Source organism: Orbicella faveolata, unplaced genomic scaffold, assembly GCF_042242905.1.
Source record: "Orbicella faveolata isolate gen_17 unplaced genomic scaffold, um_ofav_v1 contig_15, whole genome shotgun sequence".
NCBI lineage: Eukaryota > Metazoa > Cnidaria > Anthozoa > Scleractinia > Merulinidae > Orbicella > Orbicella faveolata.
The window spans coordinates 3,458,715-3,479,947 of record NW_028301542.1 but is presented as its reverse complement, the minus strand read 5'-3'; the positions used below and the strand labels follow the sequence as shown (position 1 = coordinate 3,479,947).

The 21,233-nt window shown below is 38.7% G+C and overlaps 4 protein-coding genes and 1 long non-coding RNA gene across 5 annotated transcripts; all 5 read left to right on the top strand.

Moving 5' to 3' along the window:
• Nucleotides 1–1,867: 1,867 nt before the first annotated feature.
• Nucleotides 1,868–4,494, top strand: LOC149113166 (uncharacterized). Its single transcript, XR_016206694.1, has 2 exons — nt 1,868–2,018; nt 3,564–4,494. It is a non-coding gene; the product is annotated as an uncharacterized LOC149113166 (long non-coding RNA).
• Nucleotides 4,495–7,835: 3,341 nt separating this feature from the next.
• On the top strand, nt 7,836–8,801 carry LOC149113165 (adenosine receptor A3-like). Its single transcript, XM_089288499.1, has one exon. The coding sequence runs from the start codon at nt 7,836–7,838 to the stop codon at nt 8,799–8,801; it is 966 nt and encodes a 321-aa protein (XP_089144625.1).
• Nucleotides 8,802–10,235: 1,434 nt separating this feature from the next.
• On the top strand, nt 10,236–11,102 carry LOC149113164 (melanocortin receptor 5-like). Its single transcript, XM_089288498.1, has one exon. The coding sequence runs from the start codon at nt 10,236–10,238 to the stop codon at nt 11,097–11,099; it is 864 nt and encodes a 287-aa protein (XP_089144624.1). The 3' UTR covers nt 11,100–11,102.
• A 1,338-nt stretch (nt 11,103–12,440) lies between these two features.
• LOC149113163 (beta-1 adrenergic receptor-like) lies at nt 12,441–13,202 on the top strand. Its single transcript, XM_089288497.1, has one exon. It carries the CDS (start codon nt 12,441–12,443, stop codon nt 13,200–13,202), a length of 762 nt encoding a protein of 253 aa, XP_089144623.1.
• A 4,532-nt stretch (nt 13,203–17,734) lies between these two features.
• Nucleotides 17,735–18,799, top strand: LOC149113162 (adenosine receptor A3-like). The gene has a single exon (XM_089288496.1). It carries the CDS (start codon nt 17,735–17,737, stop codon nt 18,698–18,700), a length of 966 nt encoding a protein of 321 aa, XP_089144622.1. The 3' UTR covers nt 18,701–18,799.
• Nucleotides 18,800–21,233: the final 2,434 nt, after the last annotated feature.

Genomic DNA, 21,233 nt, shown 5'->3' with positions numbered 1-21,233 from the left:
TTATTTTCACAGTGTTAAACTCTAATCACCGAGGAACATAATCGGTACTGGCTAATTGGTGGGCAAACCTGACATTGAAAATGAAAAATTAATGAAAATGCTATAGGATAAAACTGCAATGGCCTTGCATATTTCCATTCTGGGAGAGTACATTCTCCTGGACTGGAGTTAAGAACTGACCCAATTAACATCAGGGTATTGGAATAGACTTTCCTTGTCCCACACAAGTGTTTCTGTGCTTGACTTTTTTATAGACCTTTTTACATACAGTTGTCTGCTCACTGTGACCTGGCCTTTGGATGGCAGTGATGCTGGAGAGCAACCTTGTTTTGATACAGACCTTAGTTCGCATTAATTCTACATGAGAAAAGCAGAAAGGTTTGTATCAAAAGCAAGGTCACCTCCAGCCTTGCCTGCATTCACAGGCCAAATAATTGTGCTCACAACAGTAAAATGGCCTTTTTTGATCCTGACAGACCAAATGCCAAAGTGTAGCGTGTTCAAACAGATGCAAATGTTCCTCGAAGAAAGTGGAATCTTTCGCCGTCAACTTGCTAAGGAGGTGGTGTAACATTGAAACTGGCTAATTAAACTGTAAACAGGCCAACCTTATAAGCCTCTCATTCTAACCAGAAAGTTATTATTAGGTTTGTAGTCTGCAATTGCCATGCAACCCCAGGAAAGAGGAGGATGGAGGGGGGGGGGGGTGCTCATCGTACCTTTTAGGGGTTAAAAAAGCAGTTTTGGTACCTCTTAGGATGTTCACCCCCCGGGGGGGGGGGGCACTGCCATATATGGGCTATATAGGTATGTGCCGCTGTGAAGGGTATGGTTTTCGAGCAGTTTACTCTAGGACAGGGTATATAAATCAGAGCGTTTGGGTCTAGAATAGGGTATCATTTTTCACAAAACTGACTGGTTGGTTGAAGATTTTATCTAGAGTAAGGAAACCAGAAATTGCCATTCAAAAATATAAAAAAATCAAATCGGCAAGTTAGAATTTACGCAGATCAGCCTCAACAGTGTCGATAGATGGGGGGATTTGGGGAGTTTACTCTAGTATAGGTTAGCAAAATTCAGCTGAACTAGCTCTGGTATAGGCTAAGGGTTCCAGGGACCCAGCGGTACATTCCCACCCAGAAATTCCCAAAGTACCTCCCCCGGGGTTCACCCTCAAAAGGTCCACAGCAGGAGTTACTTCGGTACCTTTTAGGATATTGAGCCAAAAACATATGACAGGAGATAGTGTGTCGTTCTTGAATTGGTACCTCCAAGGGGTGAAAAAAGTTTCAAGCCACGCCCACATAGCAGGAACTTGGTACCTCTTAGGGGCTCTTTTCAAAATTTCTGACGAGCATCCCCGTACTCTTTATATGGTAGTTCCCCCCGGGGGTGTTATAAGATCAACCGTTTTGGGGGTTGAGGGGGTTGGGGTAGGCGGCCTTCGGGTGGCAGTTGGTCTTCATGACAAATTGGGTAAAATGTAAATGTTTATTCCAAAATCATGATCATCAAACTAACCGATAGCTCCTGCTGATAGCTTGTAAACAGGCTCCTGCTGGAAGGATCTGACCGCAGCTAGAAGGGCCGACAAAGAACCGGCTGAGAGTGAAGTGGCCGAGAGGGCCGATGGGGTTCGGGGTGGCGGGCTCTCTCCTGGCGCTGACCCCATCCTCGACAAGAGAGCCTTTTCACAGCCGAGTTGACCTTAAGAGGTGCTGCTTACCATTAAAATCAACAATGATGGACACGAACAGATGGAAAAGAACTTTCCGTCGACTGTTCGTACAAACCGATATGAAAGGACTACCGCGTACGTTCCTATTTGTTTTCCAACCGGAACCGGAAGTTAGCAAGACGCGACTGCACTAATCTAATTCCCAGATTCTCGCAGTATTCAATATGGCGGCAATTTAGCAGAGGTTTTCGCACAAGTCAGAGTAGTACGTTTTAATCGGTATTTGTGGCAGGATGGCTCCGATGTATTTATCTGGGATGCGAATGGTCGCGATTGGATGGTAAGAAAGTTATATATTTCTTTAAACTGCTCGTCTAAGGTAGAGATCGTATACTACTTTGTTTGCTTTAGCCAGAGCATACCTTGCGAGTAGTTGGTTGTTACTACTCGCAGGGTGGTCAGAGCACGAACCGGAGTCTAGCAATCGTGAAAATCTAGAGATTTTCCTACACGAATTGGGTGATCATGTCTGTTGGAACCGAGAGAATCATCAAAAATCACTAAAACTACGACAAATCAAAGGAAATAAACTGCTAAATGGTGATCATTTGTTGTAATTAGATATATAAGAATGTAGCGAACTATTATTAGAGGAAAAATTTGATGGAACGTAACTTAAATCCCTCAGAAAATCTGAGGCATTGCCTGAAAATAGTATACCTTCAAATAACCAGTTGGGAGAGTTTCTATTTTAATATTTGGCCTCAAGGGGTTATGTAACAATCATCGAGGTTTGTATCTTTTTATCAGGTACATTTAGGTCTAAAACAGGAGTGAGGGGAGAGGGGAAGGGGTGAAGCCAAATAATGCTGGTCAGCCTGAGGGTGTTGACCTGTTTATGGTCAGCTCTCAATAATTGAAATCAAATAGCAAGACTCCCCACCCCCTGCCTCGCACCCCTTACCCCTCATCCTCTACTCCACACCCCCTCAACCCTACTTCTCATCCCCTCATCCCCTCACTCCCTCACCCCTCACCCCCTCAACCCCTCAACACATCATCCCAACTCCTCACCCCTTGGTCTGAAATTAACTTTTTTCGGCAGGCGCCAACTGGCAACTGAAATTTTTTTTTTTTCAGTCGCCAAATGGAAAAATGTGGTCACCAAAAAGTGTCAATAAAATTTTTCCTTTGCAGCAAAACACAAACCAAAATTTTTGGTCGCGACGGCCTTGCCGGCAAAACATTTGCAATTGATGTAATCAGGAATCAAACCAGTGCTGAAATCATCTTTTGACCACTTTGACAGATCTACATTTCCACCTTTTGACGCCCAGAGAATATCTAAAAATTCATCTAATTTCTTCGCGATGTTCTGATTCCACCTTGTAATAAATTACAGAAAGATTTCAGAACATCTTTGGACACCACATCGCCTCGATAAATATTCATTGTGTCCGCAATACGCATGTTATGGGAAACCGCTGAAAAAACATGGCAACGAAGCTTGGCACTGATTGTCGCTGTGAGACGTTGTGGTAGATTTATAATAACAGGAAAATCGGTTTTATACTTCAAAAGCAGCAGAAAGGTAAAAAGGAAGTGACCAATTAGCAGGCGGCTTTGAATTTTATTTTAATCGATTTGGCTGAAAATCAAAGTTATTGTTAGTGTAATTATCATGGCATGAAATAGTTAATCGCCTGCTGGCGACCAGTTGTGAAATTCTGGTCGCCAGTGCAAAATTTTTAGTTGCATTGGCGACCAGGAAAGCGCAGTTTTGGACCCTGCACCCCCTACCTCTCCTCTCACCCCTTATCTCTCGTGCCTGTTTGAGAGACTTGCTGTTTTCATCTGACTTTTCATTTCTTCCTTTTAATTCAAGGGTTGTGATTGCTACAACTGGAATATCGTCTTTTATTGTTGCTAAGAGATACATTGATAGAAAGAGACTTGAACTGATCAAAGCAAAGCAGAAGGAAAGAATGCTAGAGGCACAGAAGGATGCCAAGTAACGCTCTGGAAAGGTTTCTGTCAAAGAAGAGCAACAGAACTATTGTGCAAGGCTGCAGATCAATCAATTTTGAAGCGCGCAATCTACCTAAAGTATAAAAGTCAAGTTCATGCATGTTTCAGCTTTTGAAACAAGAGACAATCCACAGAGTGATGTGTTAGTTGCAGAAGGAAGATTCCTTTGGTGGGGGGGAGGGGGGGAGGACTCCCACATGGAAAGGTCAGGGGATTCTCATTAGAAAATTTGAACTAAACCCTTCAAGGAAACCAATCTGGGTGTTGCGTGAGCTTTATTTGGTCCCTAAAAGATATCACTTAAGATGCATCAGGCTTGATTAACAGTCGCTGTTCAACAAAGGAGCCTGCAGTAGTAGATACTGGTGGAAATAAAGTCTGATAATAGAAATAAGATCATTTTTTTTCATTATTTTCTGGTTAGCAATAGTGGCATTATGTCATGAACACCTTACATGAGATCAAAATCCTTGATTTATACCCCAAAGTGAGACGGCAAGCAGCCCTGACCTTTTCAAATGGGAATTCCCTCAGGAAGGAAAATGCACGTTGTGTTGTACTAGGAAATATCCATATGCTGCCCACAGAAGGCACTTTGGTTTAAACCTTGCGAGCCTTCGATTGCCAGTCTGCAATCTTTGAAAAATAGTGAATAACAAGCGCGATTGTTGAAATATATATGTAAAAAGTGTGAAGTACAAAAAATTACAGTAAGAACGAAAAAATACTTGCAAGGAAATAAAATGCTAATATGGGGTACATAAAAGAATAAAATATTGTCTAGGTAATGGGTTTGAGTTATTGTTCAGTTGAATTGTAATTGCGGTATGGCCAGGATTCTAAAGTCTTACTCACGCGAAAGTAGAGGAGTTCACGCTCTAAGGAACATTATGGGTAATCAGGGCAAGATTGCAAAGAAACAAAGCGGCAAAATATACGTTTTTCTTCATATTTCCGTTTTGAGTTTCGTTTTTGAAAACAAAATTTTACTGTAAATAGCGAAACCCCTTTTCTACATTTGTTAGCGTTTTTGAGTCGATTGAGCTAGGTATTAGCCTACTTATCAGAGTAACGGAGACGTTATTTTTGTGGCTTGAGCGGCTAAGACTTGATCAAATCATTCGGTTTTAACCGTGAAAAAAATTCCTACACCCACAACAATCACTCCATCGGCTCAAAACAGCTAGCAAACATAGAAAAGGGGTTTCTCTGTCAACAGTATATGTTTCGTCTCCAAATGGGAAATCAGAATGGAAATATAAAGAAAAACATTTGTTTTACGGCTTTGCTTCTTTGTAAATTTGCCCTGATTACCCATATAATGCCCCAGAAGGCGTGAACTCCTCTATTTCTCTTGTCAATAACATGGGCGTTATTTGAGTCAATAGAGTGACCGTTCAACCCAATTAGGAATTATATTATATTTTAACCAGAGAAGGTTTTTAAATTTTAATTCAATATTATCTTAAATTCAAAGGGCTGATGCCATATTTTTGCTCACAGGTGTTTTGAGTAAAACTTAATTTAGTGTAATCACATTAAAATGGCGTTTGATATTTTCTGTCACACAATGCAGAACCATACTACACCATACATGATAGAACTACAATGTACTAATACTTCGTGAAATTTGCGGCATAATTGGAAGAATGACTTTCTTAAACCTTTTTGGGAATGCTCTTTTCAATTAGTGAAATCTTATTTTAAATCTGCTAAATTCTGTTTGCCACTTAGAAAATAGTACTTCAATTTACCTTAAAATTGAATAGCAACTCTTCAAATCGAGTCTTAAAACATAGTCTTATACTTTGCAAGATGTCACTTTGGTACTTTCCCACTTTGCGAAATGGTACTTTAAATTACTTCGCGAAATGTTAATACGTAGTTTGTGAAGTGGTACTTCACGTTACTTTGCGAAATGTCACTTTACACTCTTTGAAATATTGCTTATTGAAGCCAGTACTTCATTAAAAGTTTGGATATGTTCATTTTTCATGACACCCGTTAATTTCCCACGTTACGACCGGGCTTGTAACGCATATTTCTCAGAAAAAAAGGTTTGGTTTCGTCTCAAAAAGGTACCGCAAGGCAAACTTCGGAAAACTCGCCATGAACGTAACTGAATCTAAGGAGGGATCCTTGATTAAAATGTGTCCCATGAACGAGATGGTTTGGAAGCAGGAGTACCAGGTGGAAAAGATTGCCTTGGCCATGACAACAATAATCCTGAACATCCTAAGCTTTCCTGTGACGATCCTGATGAATGTGCTGGTGATAATGGCGGTGAAGACAAGACCGTGATTGCAAAGCAAGTATAACATTTTGCTGGCCTGTTTGGCGGGAACAGACCTGTTTGTAGGAGCGGCTTCACAATCGACTTTCATTGCGGGACAGATTTATCTCATAAAAGGTTTATCTCTAATTGAATATTGCCGATACCATAAGAAAGGCTATCTTATCTTTTACATTCCAATGCTTGCATCTCTGTATCACTTGACACTTATTAGTATGGAACGGTTTGTAGCCATGAAGTATACTTTTCGTTATGAGACAATTGTTACAGAGCTGCGTTTAAAAATAATCGTTGGTAGTTCCTGGGTCATCGCATGTTGCCCAGGTATTCTGCAAAGCCTCTCTGAAGAGTTTGAAAGCATTATCAGGGTCCCAGGTTTCCTGTTCGCATGTTTCAACCTTTCGTTGATACTTTACTGTCATTTTTCGGTTTATTTTGTAACCCGTCGTCACGAGAAACAAATCAAATGCGAGCAAGTTTCACCACAAGCCGCTGCTGACTTTGCAAAGGAGAAGAAAGCTCTGAAAACTACCAGGATTATTTTAATGGCTTTGGCTATGTGTTTTTCCCCCTTGATTGTGCATAATTTAGTTTTGCACGCCTATTTTAAGAGTAGAGCTTACATTGGAAACGTAATAGTTTTGTCCCAGCCCGTTTTCGTATCGGTTTTCTCGCTCAATTCTCTTTGCAATCCAATCATATACTGCTATAGAAATAACACGTTTCGTAAAACGTGCAAAGAGCTGCTTAAAATGAAGTGCGCAAACTTTAACGAGGCATAACAACTTTTTAAAAACCACCATGGCCTGTGATATTGATGATGTTACAAAATTTTGTTACATTTCATGTGTCATTGAAATAAACTATACCTTAGAAATTGATTTAGAGTGTTGTCAATTTCATTGAAGGAAAGAGACAAATTCCAAAACATGGCGAGTTTTGTTTCGTCTCGTTTTTCTTTCAGACGACGCAAATTTTAATTGCAAATCCTGCACCATGAAAGACAGGTTTCAGGTGATACTTTGCGGAGAATAAAACATAAGGTGTGTCCATGTCTATGAATTGACAGAAAAAGAAAACTAACTGTAATTTGAATGTGTCATAGATTGGTGCAGTCATGAGTTAAAGAACCCGATATAACCAACGCATCGGCCAACACTACCAACAAGCCACCGACATACTACGAACGCTTTGGCCGACAAACTACCGACACAATACGAACACGTCGGCCGACACACTACCGACACAATATTAACAAGTCGGCCGACACACTACCGACAACACGTCGGTCGACAAACTACTGACACAATACGAACACGTCGGCCGACACACTACCGACACAATATTAACAAGTCGGCCGACACACTACCGACAACACGTCGGTCGACAAACTACTGACACAACACGAACACGTCGGCCGACACACTACTGACACAATACTAACAAGTCGGCCGACACAATACAAACACGTCGGCCGACACACTGCCAGTGCGTCCGCTGACACACTATGGAATTAATCTGTGATTTGGAAAATTGTGTTTTAGCCTTAAACAGCTGGTTCTTAAAACACTTTGCGAAATGCTACTTTGTTCTATTGCTTGGTGCTTGAAGACATCGTCCTTTGAGGTGCTTTTTTAAATGCCACTTCAAGTTACTTTGCGAGTAGTCACTTTATACTCCGTTAAATATTACCTGATGAGGTGTTACTTCAAAGAAGGTTGCTTCGCTCATATAAGTTTCCCAAACTCTGAACTTGATATATCGATAGGTATATTTCGGGAAGAACATTTCGTTTCACGTCAAAAAGGTACCGCAGGCGACCGCAGAAAACTCGCCATGAACGTAACTGAATCCAAAGAGGGATCTTTAGTTGGAATATGTCCCATGAACGAGATGGTTTGGAAGCAGGAGTACCAGGTTGAAAAGATTGTCTTGGCCATGACAGCAATAATCCTGAACGTCCTAAGCTTTCCTGTGACGATCCTGATGAATGTGCTGGTAATAATGGCGGTAAAGACAAGACCCAGATTGCAAAGCAAATATAACATTTTGCTGGCCTGTTTGGCGGGAACAGACCTGTTAGTCGGAGCGGTTTCACAGCCGACTTTCATTGCGGGACAGATTTATGTCATAAAAGGTTTATCTCCAATTGAATACTGTCGATACCATAAGGAAAGCCACCTGATATTTGGAATTCCTATTTATGCATCTCTGTTTCATTTGACACTTATTAGTATGGAACGGTTTGTAGCCATGAAGTATACTTTTCGTTATGAGACAATTGTTACAGAGCTGCGTTTAAAAATAATCGTTGGTAGTTCCTGGGTCATCGCATGTTGCCCAGGTATTCTGCAAAGCCTTTCTGAAGAGTTTGAAATCATTATCAGGGTGCCAGGTTTCCTGTTCGCATGTTTCAACCTTTCGTTGATACTTTACTGTCATTTTTCGGTTTATTTTGTAACCCGTCGTCACGAGAAACAAATCAAATGCGAGCAAGTTTCACCACAAGCCGCTGCTGACTTTGCAAAGGAGAAGAAAGCTCTGAAAACTACCAGGATTATTTTAATGGCTTTGGCTGTGTGTTTTTCCCCCTTGATTGTGCATAATTTAGTTTTGCACGCCTATTTTAAGAGTAGAGCTTACATTGGAAACGTAATAGTTTTGTCCCAGCCCGTTTTCGTATCGGTTTTCTTGCTCAATTCTCTTTGCAATCCAATCATATACTGCTATAGAAATAACACGTTTCGCAAAACGTGCAAAGAGCTGCTTAAAATGAAGTTGACTAACTTTAACGAGGAATAACAACTTACTAAACACCACCATGGTCTGTGATATTGATGATGTTACAAAATTTTGTAACGTTTCATGTGTTGAAATAAACTATACCTTAGAAATTGATTTAGAGTGTTGTCAATTTTATTGAAGGAGAGAAATAAATTGAAAAACATGGCGAAGTTTGTTTCGTTTCGTCAGTTTAGTTTCGACGCAAATTTTAATTGCAAATCCTGCACCATGAATGACGGCTCTCGGGTGAAATCAGGAGAATAAAAGAAGATGGCGTCCATGTCTATGATTTCGACAAGAAAATAAATTAAAGCAACTGTAATTTGACGGTTTCCGAAAGTTTTGTCTCATAATATCTGTTATCATAATATTCGTTCTTATAAAAAAAGTTACTTTAAATTATCTGAACTTAAGTACAGCATTTTACGGCAAAATATTTTTTTCTTTCATTGGAAATTGAATTCCTTTTCGGATTTAAACTCAAAGGGGAAAGTTAGGCCCCGATCGACAGATGGTATTTTCAGTGAAGAAGCGCGAACCAATAATAATTAGTAACATTTCTTTCACTGTTCTAATCGTGTTTTAAAATGTGCTGCTGAGGAAATGCTACTTCAAGATACTTTACAAAATTTTGATTCACAGTTTACAAAATTATGCAGTCACTCTAACAAATGGCACTTAAGAAAGTTCGTGAGGATTAATTCTTATAAAAAATTTACTTTAAATTATCTTAACCAACAGTGTTGAATTTTACGGCAAAATTTATTTTCTTTCATTGGATTTCATATATCCTGAGCCACTCAGCCAGAAAATCAGTCCACGACAGCTGCAAATTTCAATGAAGAAGCGCAAGACAAAAACTATATTTTAACGTAAGTTTTGCTCGGAATACGAATAATAATTAGTAACATTTGTTTCAGTGTTTTGTTTGTGTTTCAATGTTTATCACTTAGAAAATGCTACTTCAAGGTACTTGACCAAATTTTAATTTGTATTTTCGAAGTGGTTATTGTTCGTTTAACAGATGGTACTTAAGAAAGTTTGCGAAATGCCACTTTGTAATTTGACAAATATAGCTTGGTACTTTACGAAATCGTCTATAGATGCATAGATGTTCTTTTCGAGATGGTACTTCGCGTTACTTTGCGAAATGTTACTTTATACTCAATGAAATACTACTTGATGAAGTGGCTGGTAATTCGGGAAAATATCTGTGCTGTTCATTGTTTTCGCTGTAATTAATTTCCCGGGCGGTGACCATGTAACGTATATTTCGTAAAGAACCTTTCGTTTCGTGTCAAAAAGGGACGTACCGCAAACGACCACACAGCCAACTTCGAAAAATTCGCCATGAACGTAACGGAATCTAAAACGGGATCCTTGATTAAAATGTGTCCCATGAACGAGATGGTTTAGAAGCAGGAGTACCAGTTTGAAAAGATTGCCTTGGCCATGACAACAATAATCCTGAACATCCTAAGCTTTCCTGTGACGATCCTGATGAATGTGCTGGTGATAATGGCGGTAAAGACAGGACCCAGATTGCAAAGCAAATATAACATTTTGCTGGCCTGTTTGGCGGGAACAGACCTGTTAGTAGGAGCGGCGTCACAGCCGACTTTCATTGCGGGACAGATTTATGTCATGAAAGGTTTATCTCTAATTGAATATTGCCGATACCATAAGGAAAGCCATCTGATATTTGGAATTCCTATTTATGCATCTCTGTTTCATTTGACACTTATTAGTATGGAACGGTTTGTAGCCATGAAGTATACTTTTCGTTATGAGACAATTGTTACAGAGCTGCGTTTAAAAATAATCGTTGTTAGTTCCTGGGTCATCGCATGTTGCCCAGGTATTCTGCGAAGCCTTTCTGAAGAGTTTGAAATCATTATCAGGGTCCCAGGTTTCCTGTTCGCATGTTTCAACCTTTCGTTGATACTTCACTGTCATTTTTCGGTTTATTTTGTAACCCGTCGTCACGAGAAACAAATCAAATGCGAGCAAGTTTCACCACAAGCCGCGGCTGACTTTGCAAAGGAGAAGAAAGCTCTGAAAACTACCAGGATTATTTTAATGGCTTTGGCTGTGTGTTTTTCCCCCTTGATTGTGCATAATTTAGTTTTGCACGCCTATTTTAAGAGTAGTAGTTACATTGGAAACGTAATAGTTTTGTCCCAGCCCGTTTTCGTATCGGTTTTCTCGCTCAATTCTCTTTGCAATCCAATCATATACTGCTATAGAAATAACACGTTTCGTAAAACGTGCAAAGAGCTGCTTAAAATGAAGTGCACAAACTTTAACGAGGAATAACTACTTTTTAAAAACCACCATGGCCTGTGATATCGATGATGTTACAAAATTTTGTAACGTTTCATGTGTCATTGAAATAAACTATACCTTAGAAATTGATTTAGAGTGTTGTCAATTTCATTGAAGCAGAGAAATAAGTTGAAAAACATGGCGAAATTTGTTTCGTTTCGTTTCGTTTCGACGCAAATTTTAATTGCAAATCCTGCACCATGAAAGACGGCTTTCAGGTGAAATCAGGAGGATAAAAGAAGATGGCGTCCATGTCTATGATTTCGACAAGAAAATAAATTAACACAACTTTAATTTGACGGTTTCCGAAAGTTTTGTCTCATAGTATCTGTTATCATAATATTCGTTCTTATAAAAAAAAAGTTACTTTAAATTATCTGAACTTAAGTACAGCATTTTACGACAAAAAATTTTTTTTCTTTCATTGGAAATTGAATTACTTTTCGGATTTACACTCAAAGAAGAAAGTCAGGCCCCGACAGATGGTATTTTCAGTGAAGAGGCGCGAACGAATAATAATTAGTAACATTTCTTTCACTGTTCTAATTGTGTTTTAAAATGCGCTACTGAGGAAATGCTACTTCAAGATACTTTACAAAATTTTGATTCGCAGTTTACAAAATTATGCAGTCACTCTAACAAATGGCACTTAAGAAAGTTCGTGAAGATTAATTCTTATAAAAAATTTACTTTAAATTATCTCAACCAACAGTATTGAATTTTACGGCAAAATTTATTTTCTTTCATTGGAAATTGGATTCCTCCTTGGATTTCATTTATCCTGAGCCACTCAGCCAGAAAATCAGTCCACGACAGCTGCAAATTTCAATGAAGAAGCGCAAGACAAAAACTATATTTTAACGTAAGTTTTGCTCGGAAGACGAATAATAATTAGTAACATTTGTTTCAGTGTTTTGTTTGTGTTTCAATGTCTATCACTTAGAAAATGCTACTTCAACATACTTGACCAAATTTTAATTTGGAGTTTCGAAGTGATTATTGTTCGTTTAACAGATGGTACTTATGAAAGTTTGCGAAATGCCACTTTGTAATTTGACAAATATAGCTTGGTACTTTACGAAATCGTCCATAGATATTCTTTGCGAGATGGTACTTCGCGTTACTTTGCGAAATGTTACTTTATACTCAATGAAATACTACTTGATGAAGTGGCTGGTAATTCGGGGAAATATCTGTGCTGTTCATTGTTTTCGCTGTAATTAATTTCCCGGGCGGTGACCGTGTAAGGTATATTTCGTAACGAAAATTTCGTTTCGTGTCTAAAAGGGACGTACCGCAAACGATCGCAAAGCCAACTTCGAAAAATTCGCTATGAACGTAACGGAATCTAAAGCGGGATCCTTGATTAAACTGTGTCCCATGAACGAGATGGTTTGGAAGCAGGAGTACCAGGTGGAAAAGATTGCCTTCGCCATGACAGCAATAATCCTGAACATCCTAAGCTTTCCTGTGACGATCCTGATGAACGTGCTGGTGATAATGGCGGTAAAGACAAGACCCAGATTGCAAAGCAAATATAACATTTTGCTGGCCTGTTTGGCGGGAACAGATCTGTTAGTCGGAGCGGCTTCACAGCCGACTTTCATTGCGGGACAGATTTATGTCATAAAAGGTTTATCTCTAATTGAATACTGTCGATACCATAACGAAAGCCACCTGATATTTGGAATTCCTATTTATGCATCTCTGTTTCATTTGACACTTATTAGCGTGGAACGGTTTGAAGCCATGAAGTACACTTTTCGTTATGAGACAATTTTTACAGAGTCGCGTTTAAAAATAGCCGTTGTTAGTTCCTGGGTCATCGCATGTTGCCCAGCTATTCTGCAAAGCCTTTCTGAATGGTTTGAAATCATTATCAGGGTCGTATCGTCCTTGTTGGGATATTTCAGCCTTTCTTTGATGCTCTACTGTCATTTATCGGTTTATTTTGTAACCCGCCGCCACGAGAAACAAATCAAATGCGAGCAAGTTTCATCACAAGCCGCTGCTGACTTTGCAAAGGAGAAGAAAGTTCTGAAAACTACCAGGATAATTACAATGGCTTTGCTTTTTTATGCTTCAACAATATAATAAAAGCAACTGTAATTTAAAAGCGTTTTGCTAAAGTTTTGACGCATAATAACTAAACTTCGAGAAATGTTGCTCCCTGAAAAATTACTTTCTAAAATTAGATTATTTCAACTATGAATACTCCAATTAAGGCAAAATAGTTTTTTTCTTGCATTGGAAAGAGGATTTGTTTTCGGATTTCATTTATCCTGAGCTACTCGGCCAGAAAATCAGTTCTCGACGGCTGCAATTTTCATTAAAGAAACCGTAAGACAAAAATTATATCTTAACGTAAGTTTTGATGACGAATAATAATTAGCAACATTTGTTTACCCGTTAGGAAATGCTACTTCAAGATGGTTTACCAAATTTTAACTGGTAATTTCAAAAGCGTGTTTGTCACTCTAACAACTGGTAATTAAAAAAGTTTCGGAAATGTTACCTTGTACTTTGAGAAATATAGCTTGCTACTTTACGAAATGGTGTTTCGAGGTGCTTTGCGAAATGGTACTTCACGTTACTTTGAGAAAAATCACTTACAATGTGTTATACTCCGTGAAATATTCCTTGATGAAGTGGCGGGTACTTCAGGAAACTTTGATTGCTTTTCATTGATTCCGCTCCAATTAAGCTCCAGATGTGACAATTGTTACAGAATTTCCTTTAAAAATAACCGTTGTTAGTTGCTGGGTCATCACATGTTGCCCAACTATTTTGCAAAACCTTTCTGAAAAGTTTGAAATCATTATAAGGGTCGTAATGATCTCCTTGGCATATTTCAACCCTTCGTTACTACTTTACTGTCATTTTTCGGTTTATTTTGTCACCCGCCGTCACGAGAAACAAATCGAATGTGAACAAGTTTCACCACAAGCCGCTGCAGACTTTGCAAAGGAGAAGAAATCTCTGAAAACTATCAGGATTATTGTAATGGCTTTGCTTGTGTGTTTTTTGCCCGTCATTGTGTATTGTTTATTTTTGCACGTCTTTTTTAAGAGTAGTAGTTACATTGTTAAAGTAATAGTTTTGTCCCATTTCCTTGTTATATCGGTTCTGTCGGTCGATTCTCTGTGCAATCCAATCGTATATTGCTATAGAAATAAGATTTTTCGAAAGACATGCAAGGAGCTGCTTAAAATGAAGTGTACAAACTTTACCGAGGAATAAAAACTTATTACAAACCAGTATGGCGTGTGATATTGATCATACAGGACTCGCGGATGCTAAAACATTTAGTAACCTTGCATGTGTTGAAATAAACCTCCTTAGAAATTGGTTTAGCGTGTTGTCAATTTCATTGAAGGAAAGAAATAAATTGAAAAACATGGCGAATGTTGTGTAGTCCATGAATCGACAGAAAAAGAAAACTAACTGTAATTTGAATGCGTCATAGCTAGTTTTGGTGCATAATATCTGAACATCGTGAAGATTACTTCTTAAAAAAAATCCTTTAAGTTATCTCAACTAACAACACTACATTTTACGGGAAGTTTTTTTTCTTGCATTGGAAATTGGATTCTTTTTAGGACTTCATTTATCCTGAGTCACTCAGCCAGTAAATCAGTCCACGACAGCTAGTATTTTTAATGAAGAAGCGCAAGACAACAGCTATATTTTAACGCAAGTTCTGATGACGAATAACAATTAGTAACATTTGTTTCAGTGTTATGTCTGTGTTTCAATGTTTGCCACCTAGGAAATGCTACTTTAAAATTTTGATTCATAGTTTGCGAAATGGTATTTGCTCCTTTAACAAATGATACTGAAAAAAGTTTGGAAAGTGTTACTTTGTAAGTTGAGGAATATAGCTTAATTATTTTCGAAATGATCGTTCGAGGTGCTTAATTTGTGAAGTGGTAGTTCACATTACTTTGCGAAATGTCACTTTATACTCCTTGAAATATTGCTCGATGAAGTGGCGGCTACGTCAGAAAACTTTCTTTGCTTTTCATTGTTTTCGCTCTAATTAATTTCAGGGCTGTGAGCTTGTTAGGCGTATTTCGCGAAGAACAATTCGTTTCGTCTGGAAAAGATACTGCAAGCCGTACTTTGAAGAAAAAAAAAAGGATAAACTCGCCATGAACGTGACTGAATCTAAGGAGGGATCCTTGATTAAAATGTGTCCCATGAACGAGATGGTTTGGAAGCAGGAATACCAAGTGGAAAAGATTGCCTTGGCCATAACAGCAATAATCCTGAACATCCTAAGCTTTCCTGTGACGATCCTGATGAATGCGCTGGTGATAATGGCGGTAAAGACAAGACCCAGATTGCAAAGCAAGTATAACATTTTGCTGGCCTGTTTGGCGGGAACAGACCTGTTAGTAGGAGCCGCTTCACAGCCGACTTTCGTTGCGGGACAGATTTATTTCATGAAAGGTTTTTCTTTGACTGAATATTGCCGATACCGTAAGGAAGCCAATATCATTTACATAATTCCAATTCTTGCATCTCTGTATCATTTGACACTTATTAGTGTGGAACGGTTTGTAGCCATGAAGTACACCTTGCGATATGTGACAATTGTCACGGGGCTTCGTTTTAAAATAGCCGTTGTTAGTTCCTGGGTCATGGCATGTTGTCCAGCTATTCTGCAAAGCCTTTCTGAAGAGTTTGAAATCATTATCAGAGTAGCAAATACTTTGTTGGGATGTTTCAGCCTTTCGCTGCTACTTTACTGTCATTTTTCGGTTTATTTTGTAACTCGCCGTCACGAGGAACGAATCAAATGTGAACAAGTTTCACCACAAGCCGCTGCTGACTTTGCAAAGCAGAAGAAAGCTCTGAAAACTACCAGGATAATTACAATGACTTTGCTTGTGTGTTTTTTGCCGGCGAATGTGCATTATTTCTTTTTGCCCATCTATTTTAAGAGCAGTAGTTACATTGTAAACGTAATAGTTTTGTCCCAGCCCGTTCTCGTATCGGTTCTCTGGTTTAATTCTCTGTGCAATCCGATCATATATTGCTATAGAAATAGGACGTTTCGAAAGACATGCAAGGAGCTGCTTAAAATGAAGTGCACAAACTTTAAGGAGGAATAAGAGAAATTATTATAGAGCATTATAGCCTCTGATATTGATAAACCAGGAGTTGCTGATGTTACAAAATTCAGTAGCATCGCATGCGTTGAAATAAACTTCCTTGGAAATTGATTTAGAGTGCTGTGGGATTCTTTGGAGAGTAGAAATAAACTACAAACACAAGGCGAGTTACTGTTTACCCACTACTAACGTTTTTTTTTTTTTCAGACAGTGTAAATTGAATTGCAAATCCTGCACTATGGAAAAAGGGTTTCGTGCATGATTTCAAGAAGAATAAAACAAGATGGGTGCACGTCGATCGCTATCAACAGGACAATAAAATCAACTGTAATTGGAAGGTTTCAAGGTTTCGTCGCATAATATCTGAACTTCCTGAAGGTCCCTTCGTTAAAAATATCAAAGAAGTTACTTTGAAGTATGTGAACTGAGAGCATTACATTTTAAAGCACAAGATTTTTCTCTTGCATTGGGAATTGGATCCCTTATTTGATTTTATTTATCCTGAGCCGCTCGGACAATAAATCAGTCAAAGACACCTGTCATCATTTTCACTGAAGATGAAGCGGAAGACAGGAAATATATTTAAACGTAACTAGTGAGGAAGAATAATAATTATTGACATTTCGTTTCAGTGATTGATTGATTGATTGATTGATTACTTGATGGTGCTTTGATGTTTTCCACGTAGGAAATGGTTATTCAAAGTAGTTTACTAAATCTTCCATCGCAGTTTGCGAAATGGTGTTTGTCACTTTAACAAATATATGGCACTTACGATACTTTGCGGTCAAATGTCACTTTCCACGTTGAGAAGAATTGATTGGTGCAGTCATGAGTTAAAGAATCCGATATAACCAACGCGTCGGCCAACACTACCAACAAACCACCGACATACTACGAACACTTTGGCCGACAAACTACCCACACAATACGAACACGTCGGCCGAGACACTACCGACACAATATTAACAAGTCGGCCGACACACTACCGACACAATACAAACAAGTCGGCCGACACAATGCCAATGCGTCCGACAACAGGTCGGTCGACAAACTACCGACACAACACGAACACGTCGGCCGACACACTACTGACACAATACTAACAAGTCGGCCGACACACTACCGACACAATACAAACAAGTCGGCCGACACAATGCCAATGCGTCCGCTGACACACTATAGAATTAATTTGTGATTTGGAAAATTGTGTTTTAGACTTAAGCAATTGGCTCTTCAAACACTTTGCGAAATGCTACTTTGTTCTATTGCTTGGTGCTTGAAGAAATCGTCCTTTGAGGTGCTTTTTTAAATGCCACTTCAAGTTACTTTGCGAGTAGTCACTTTATACTCCGTTAAATATTAGTTGATGAGGTGTACTTCAAAGAAGGTTGCTCCGCTCATATAAGTTTCCCAAACTCTGAACTTGATATATCGATAGGTATATTTCGGGAAGAACATATCGTTTCACGTCAAAAAAGTACCGCAACCGACCGCAGAAAACTCGCCATGAACGTAACTGAATCCAAAAAGGGATCCTTAGTTGGAATATGTCCCATGAACGAGATGGTTTGGAAGCAGGAATACCAGGTGGAAAAGATTGCCTTAGCCATGACAGCAATAATCCTGAACATCCTAAGCTTTCCTGTGACGATCCTGATGAATGTGCTGGTGATAATGGCGGTAAAGACAGGACCCAGATTGCAAAGCAAATATAACATTTTGCTGGCCTGTTTGGCGGGAACAGACCTGATAGTCGGAGCGGTTTCACAGCCGACTTTCATTGCGGGACAGATTTATGTCATAAAAGGTTTATCTCTAATTGAATACTGTCGATACCATAAGGAAAGCCACCTGATATTTGGAATTCCTATTTATGCATCTCTGTTTTATTTGACACTTATTAGTATGGAACGGTTTGTAGCCATGAAGTATACTTTTCGTTATGAGACAACTGTTACAGAGCTGCGTTTAAAAATAATCGTTGTTAGTTCCTGGGTCATCGCATGTTGCCCAGGTATTCTGCGAAGCCTTTCTGAAGAGTTTGAAATCATTATCAGGGTCCCAGGTTTCCTCTTCGCATGTTTCAACCTTTCGTTGATACTTTACTGTCATTTTTCGGTTTATTTTGTAACCCGTCGTCACGAGAAACAAATCAAATGCGAGCAAGTTTCACCACAAGCCGCGGCTGACTTTGCAAAGGAGAAGAAAGCTCTGAAAACTACCAGGATTATTTTAATGGCTTTGGCTGTGTGTTTTTCCCCCTTGATTGTGCATAATTTAGTTTTGCACGCCTATTTTAAGAGTAGTAGTTACATTGGAAACGTAATAGTTTTGTCCCAGCCCGTTTTCGCATCGGTTTTCATGCTCAATTCTCTTTGCAATCCAATCATATACTGCTATAGAAATAAAACGTTTCGTAAAACTTGCAAAGAGCTGCTTAAAATGAAGTGCACAAACTTTAACGAGGAATAACAACTTTTTAAAAACCACCATGGCCTGTGATATCGATGATGTTACAAAATTTTGTAACATTTCATGTGTCATTGAAATAAACTATACCTTAGAAATTGATTTAGAGTGTTGTCAATTTCATTGAAGGAGAGAAATAAATTGAAAAACATGGCGAAGTTTGTTCCGTTTCGTTTCGACGTAAATTTTAATTGCAAATCCTGCACCATGAAAGACGGCTTTCAGGTGAAATCAGGAGAATAAAAGAAGATGGCGTCCATGTCTATGATTTCGACAAGGAAATAAATTAAAGCAACTGTAATTTGACGGTTTCCGAAAGTTTTGTCTCATAATATCTGTTATCATAATAGTCGTTCTTATAAAAAAAAAAGTTACTTTAATTTATCTGAACTTAAGTACAGCATTTTACGGCAAAATATTTTTTTTCTTTCATTGGAAATTGAATTCCTTTTCGGATTTACACTCAAAGAAGAAAGTCAGGCCCCGATCGACAGATGGTATTTTCAGTGAAGAAGCGCGAACCAATAATAATTAGTAACATTTCTTTCACTGTTCTAATTGTGTTTTAAAATGTGCTACTGAGGAAATGCTACTTCAAGATACTTTACAAAATTTTGATTCGCAGTTTACAAAATTATGCAGTCACTCTAACAAATGGCACTTAAGAAAGTTCGTGAAGATTAATTCTTATAAAAAATTTACTTTAAATTATCTTAACCAACAGTGTTGCATTTTACGGCAAAATTTATTTTCTTTCATTGGAAATTGGATTCCTTTTGGATTTCATTTATCCTGAGCCACTCAGCCAGAAAATCAGTCCACGACAGCTGCAAATTTCAATGAAGAAGCGCAAGACAAAAACTATATTTTAACGTAAGTTTTGCTCGGAAGACGAATAATAATTAGTAACATTTGTTTCAGTGTTTTGTTTGTGTTTCAATGTTTTTCACTTAGAAAATGCTACTTCAACATACTTGACCAAATTTTAATTTGTAGTTTCGAAGTGGTTATTGTTCGTTTAACAGATGGTACTTATTAAAGTTTGCGAAATACCACTTTGTAATTTGACAAATATAGCTTGGTACTTTACGAAATCGTCCATAGATGTTCTTTTCGAGATGGTACTTCTCGTTACTTTGCGAAATGTTACTTTACACTCAATGAAATACTACTTGATGAAGTGGCTGGTAATTCGGGAAAATATCTGTGCTGTTCACTGTTTTCGCTGTAATTAATTTCCCGGGCGGTGTCCATGTAAGGTATATTTCGTAAAGAACCTTTCGTTTCGTGTCTAAAAGAGGGTCCCCTATACTTTTTCCGTGACGCGTGAATAAGCATTTTTTGCTTTGCGTGAAGCGTGAATGAGGATTTACTTTTTCCGTGATTCGCGAATCTATATTTTCCGTCCTCGGGAAACTGGTTTTCGATGTTTTCATGATCCGTGAATTATGCATTTACTTACGCGTGATTTGTGAACCAACGACTTTTGCGGGGATAATTTTTCACTTCTTTTGAAGATTTTAGCGTCATTAAAGCTCGTAAACTGCACAAAACTAGATGTAAAACCTGCCCATTCGACGCGCTTGCGGCTGGAGGACTGAGAACTAACCACAGCGACAGTTAACCAGGAGGCCCTAGAAACTAGTCTGTCACGATGTGTCAGACACGGCATTTCGATGCATTAAAATGGAGGGTTCTGTATGTTTTGCTAACGTGGACAGAATTTGTATTTTTATGTGGCACATGATTTAGCCTTTGCATTTTTACGGGAAACGTGATTGCTTGCTTTTTTCTGTGAACGTGAAGCTGTTTTTCGAATTTTACGTGATGCGTGAAAAGGCCAATTACATATGCGTGAAATTGTTTTCAGAAGAGGTATAGGGGACCCTCCTAAAAGGGACGTACCGCAAACGATCGCAAAGCCAACTTCGAAAAATTCGCTATTAACGTAACGGAATCTAAAGCGGGATCCTTGATTAAAATGTGTCCCATGAACAAGATGGTTTGGAAGCAGGAGTACCAGGTGGAAAAGATTGCCTTGGCCATGACAGCAATAATCCTGAACATCCTAAGCTTTCCTGTGACGATCCTGATGAATGTGCTGGTGATAATGGCGGTAAAGACAAGACCTAGATTGCAAAGCAAATATAACATTTTGCTGGCCTGTTTGGCGGGAACAGACCTGATAGTCGGAGCGGCTTCACAACCGGCTTTCATTACGGGACAGATTTATGTCATGAAAGATTTATATCTAATTGAATACTGTCGATACCATAAGGAAAGCCACCTGATATTTGGAATTCCTATTTATGCATCTTTGTATCATTTGACACTTATTAGTGTGGAACGGTTTGAAGCCATGAAGTACACTTTTCGTTATGAGACAATTTTTACAGAGTCGCGTTTAAAAATAGCCGTTGTTAGTTCCTGGGTCATCGCATGTTGCCCAGCTATTCTGCAAAGCCTTTCTGAAGGGTTTGAAATCATTATCAGGGTCGTATGGTCCTTGTTGGGATATTTCAGCCTTTCTTTGATG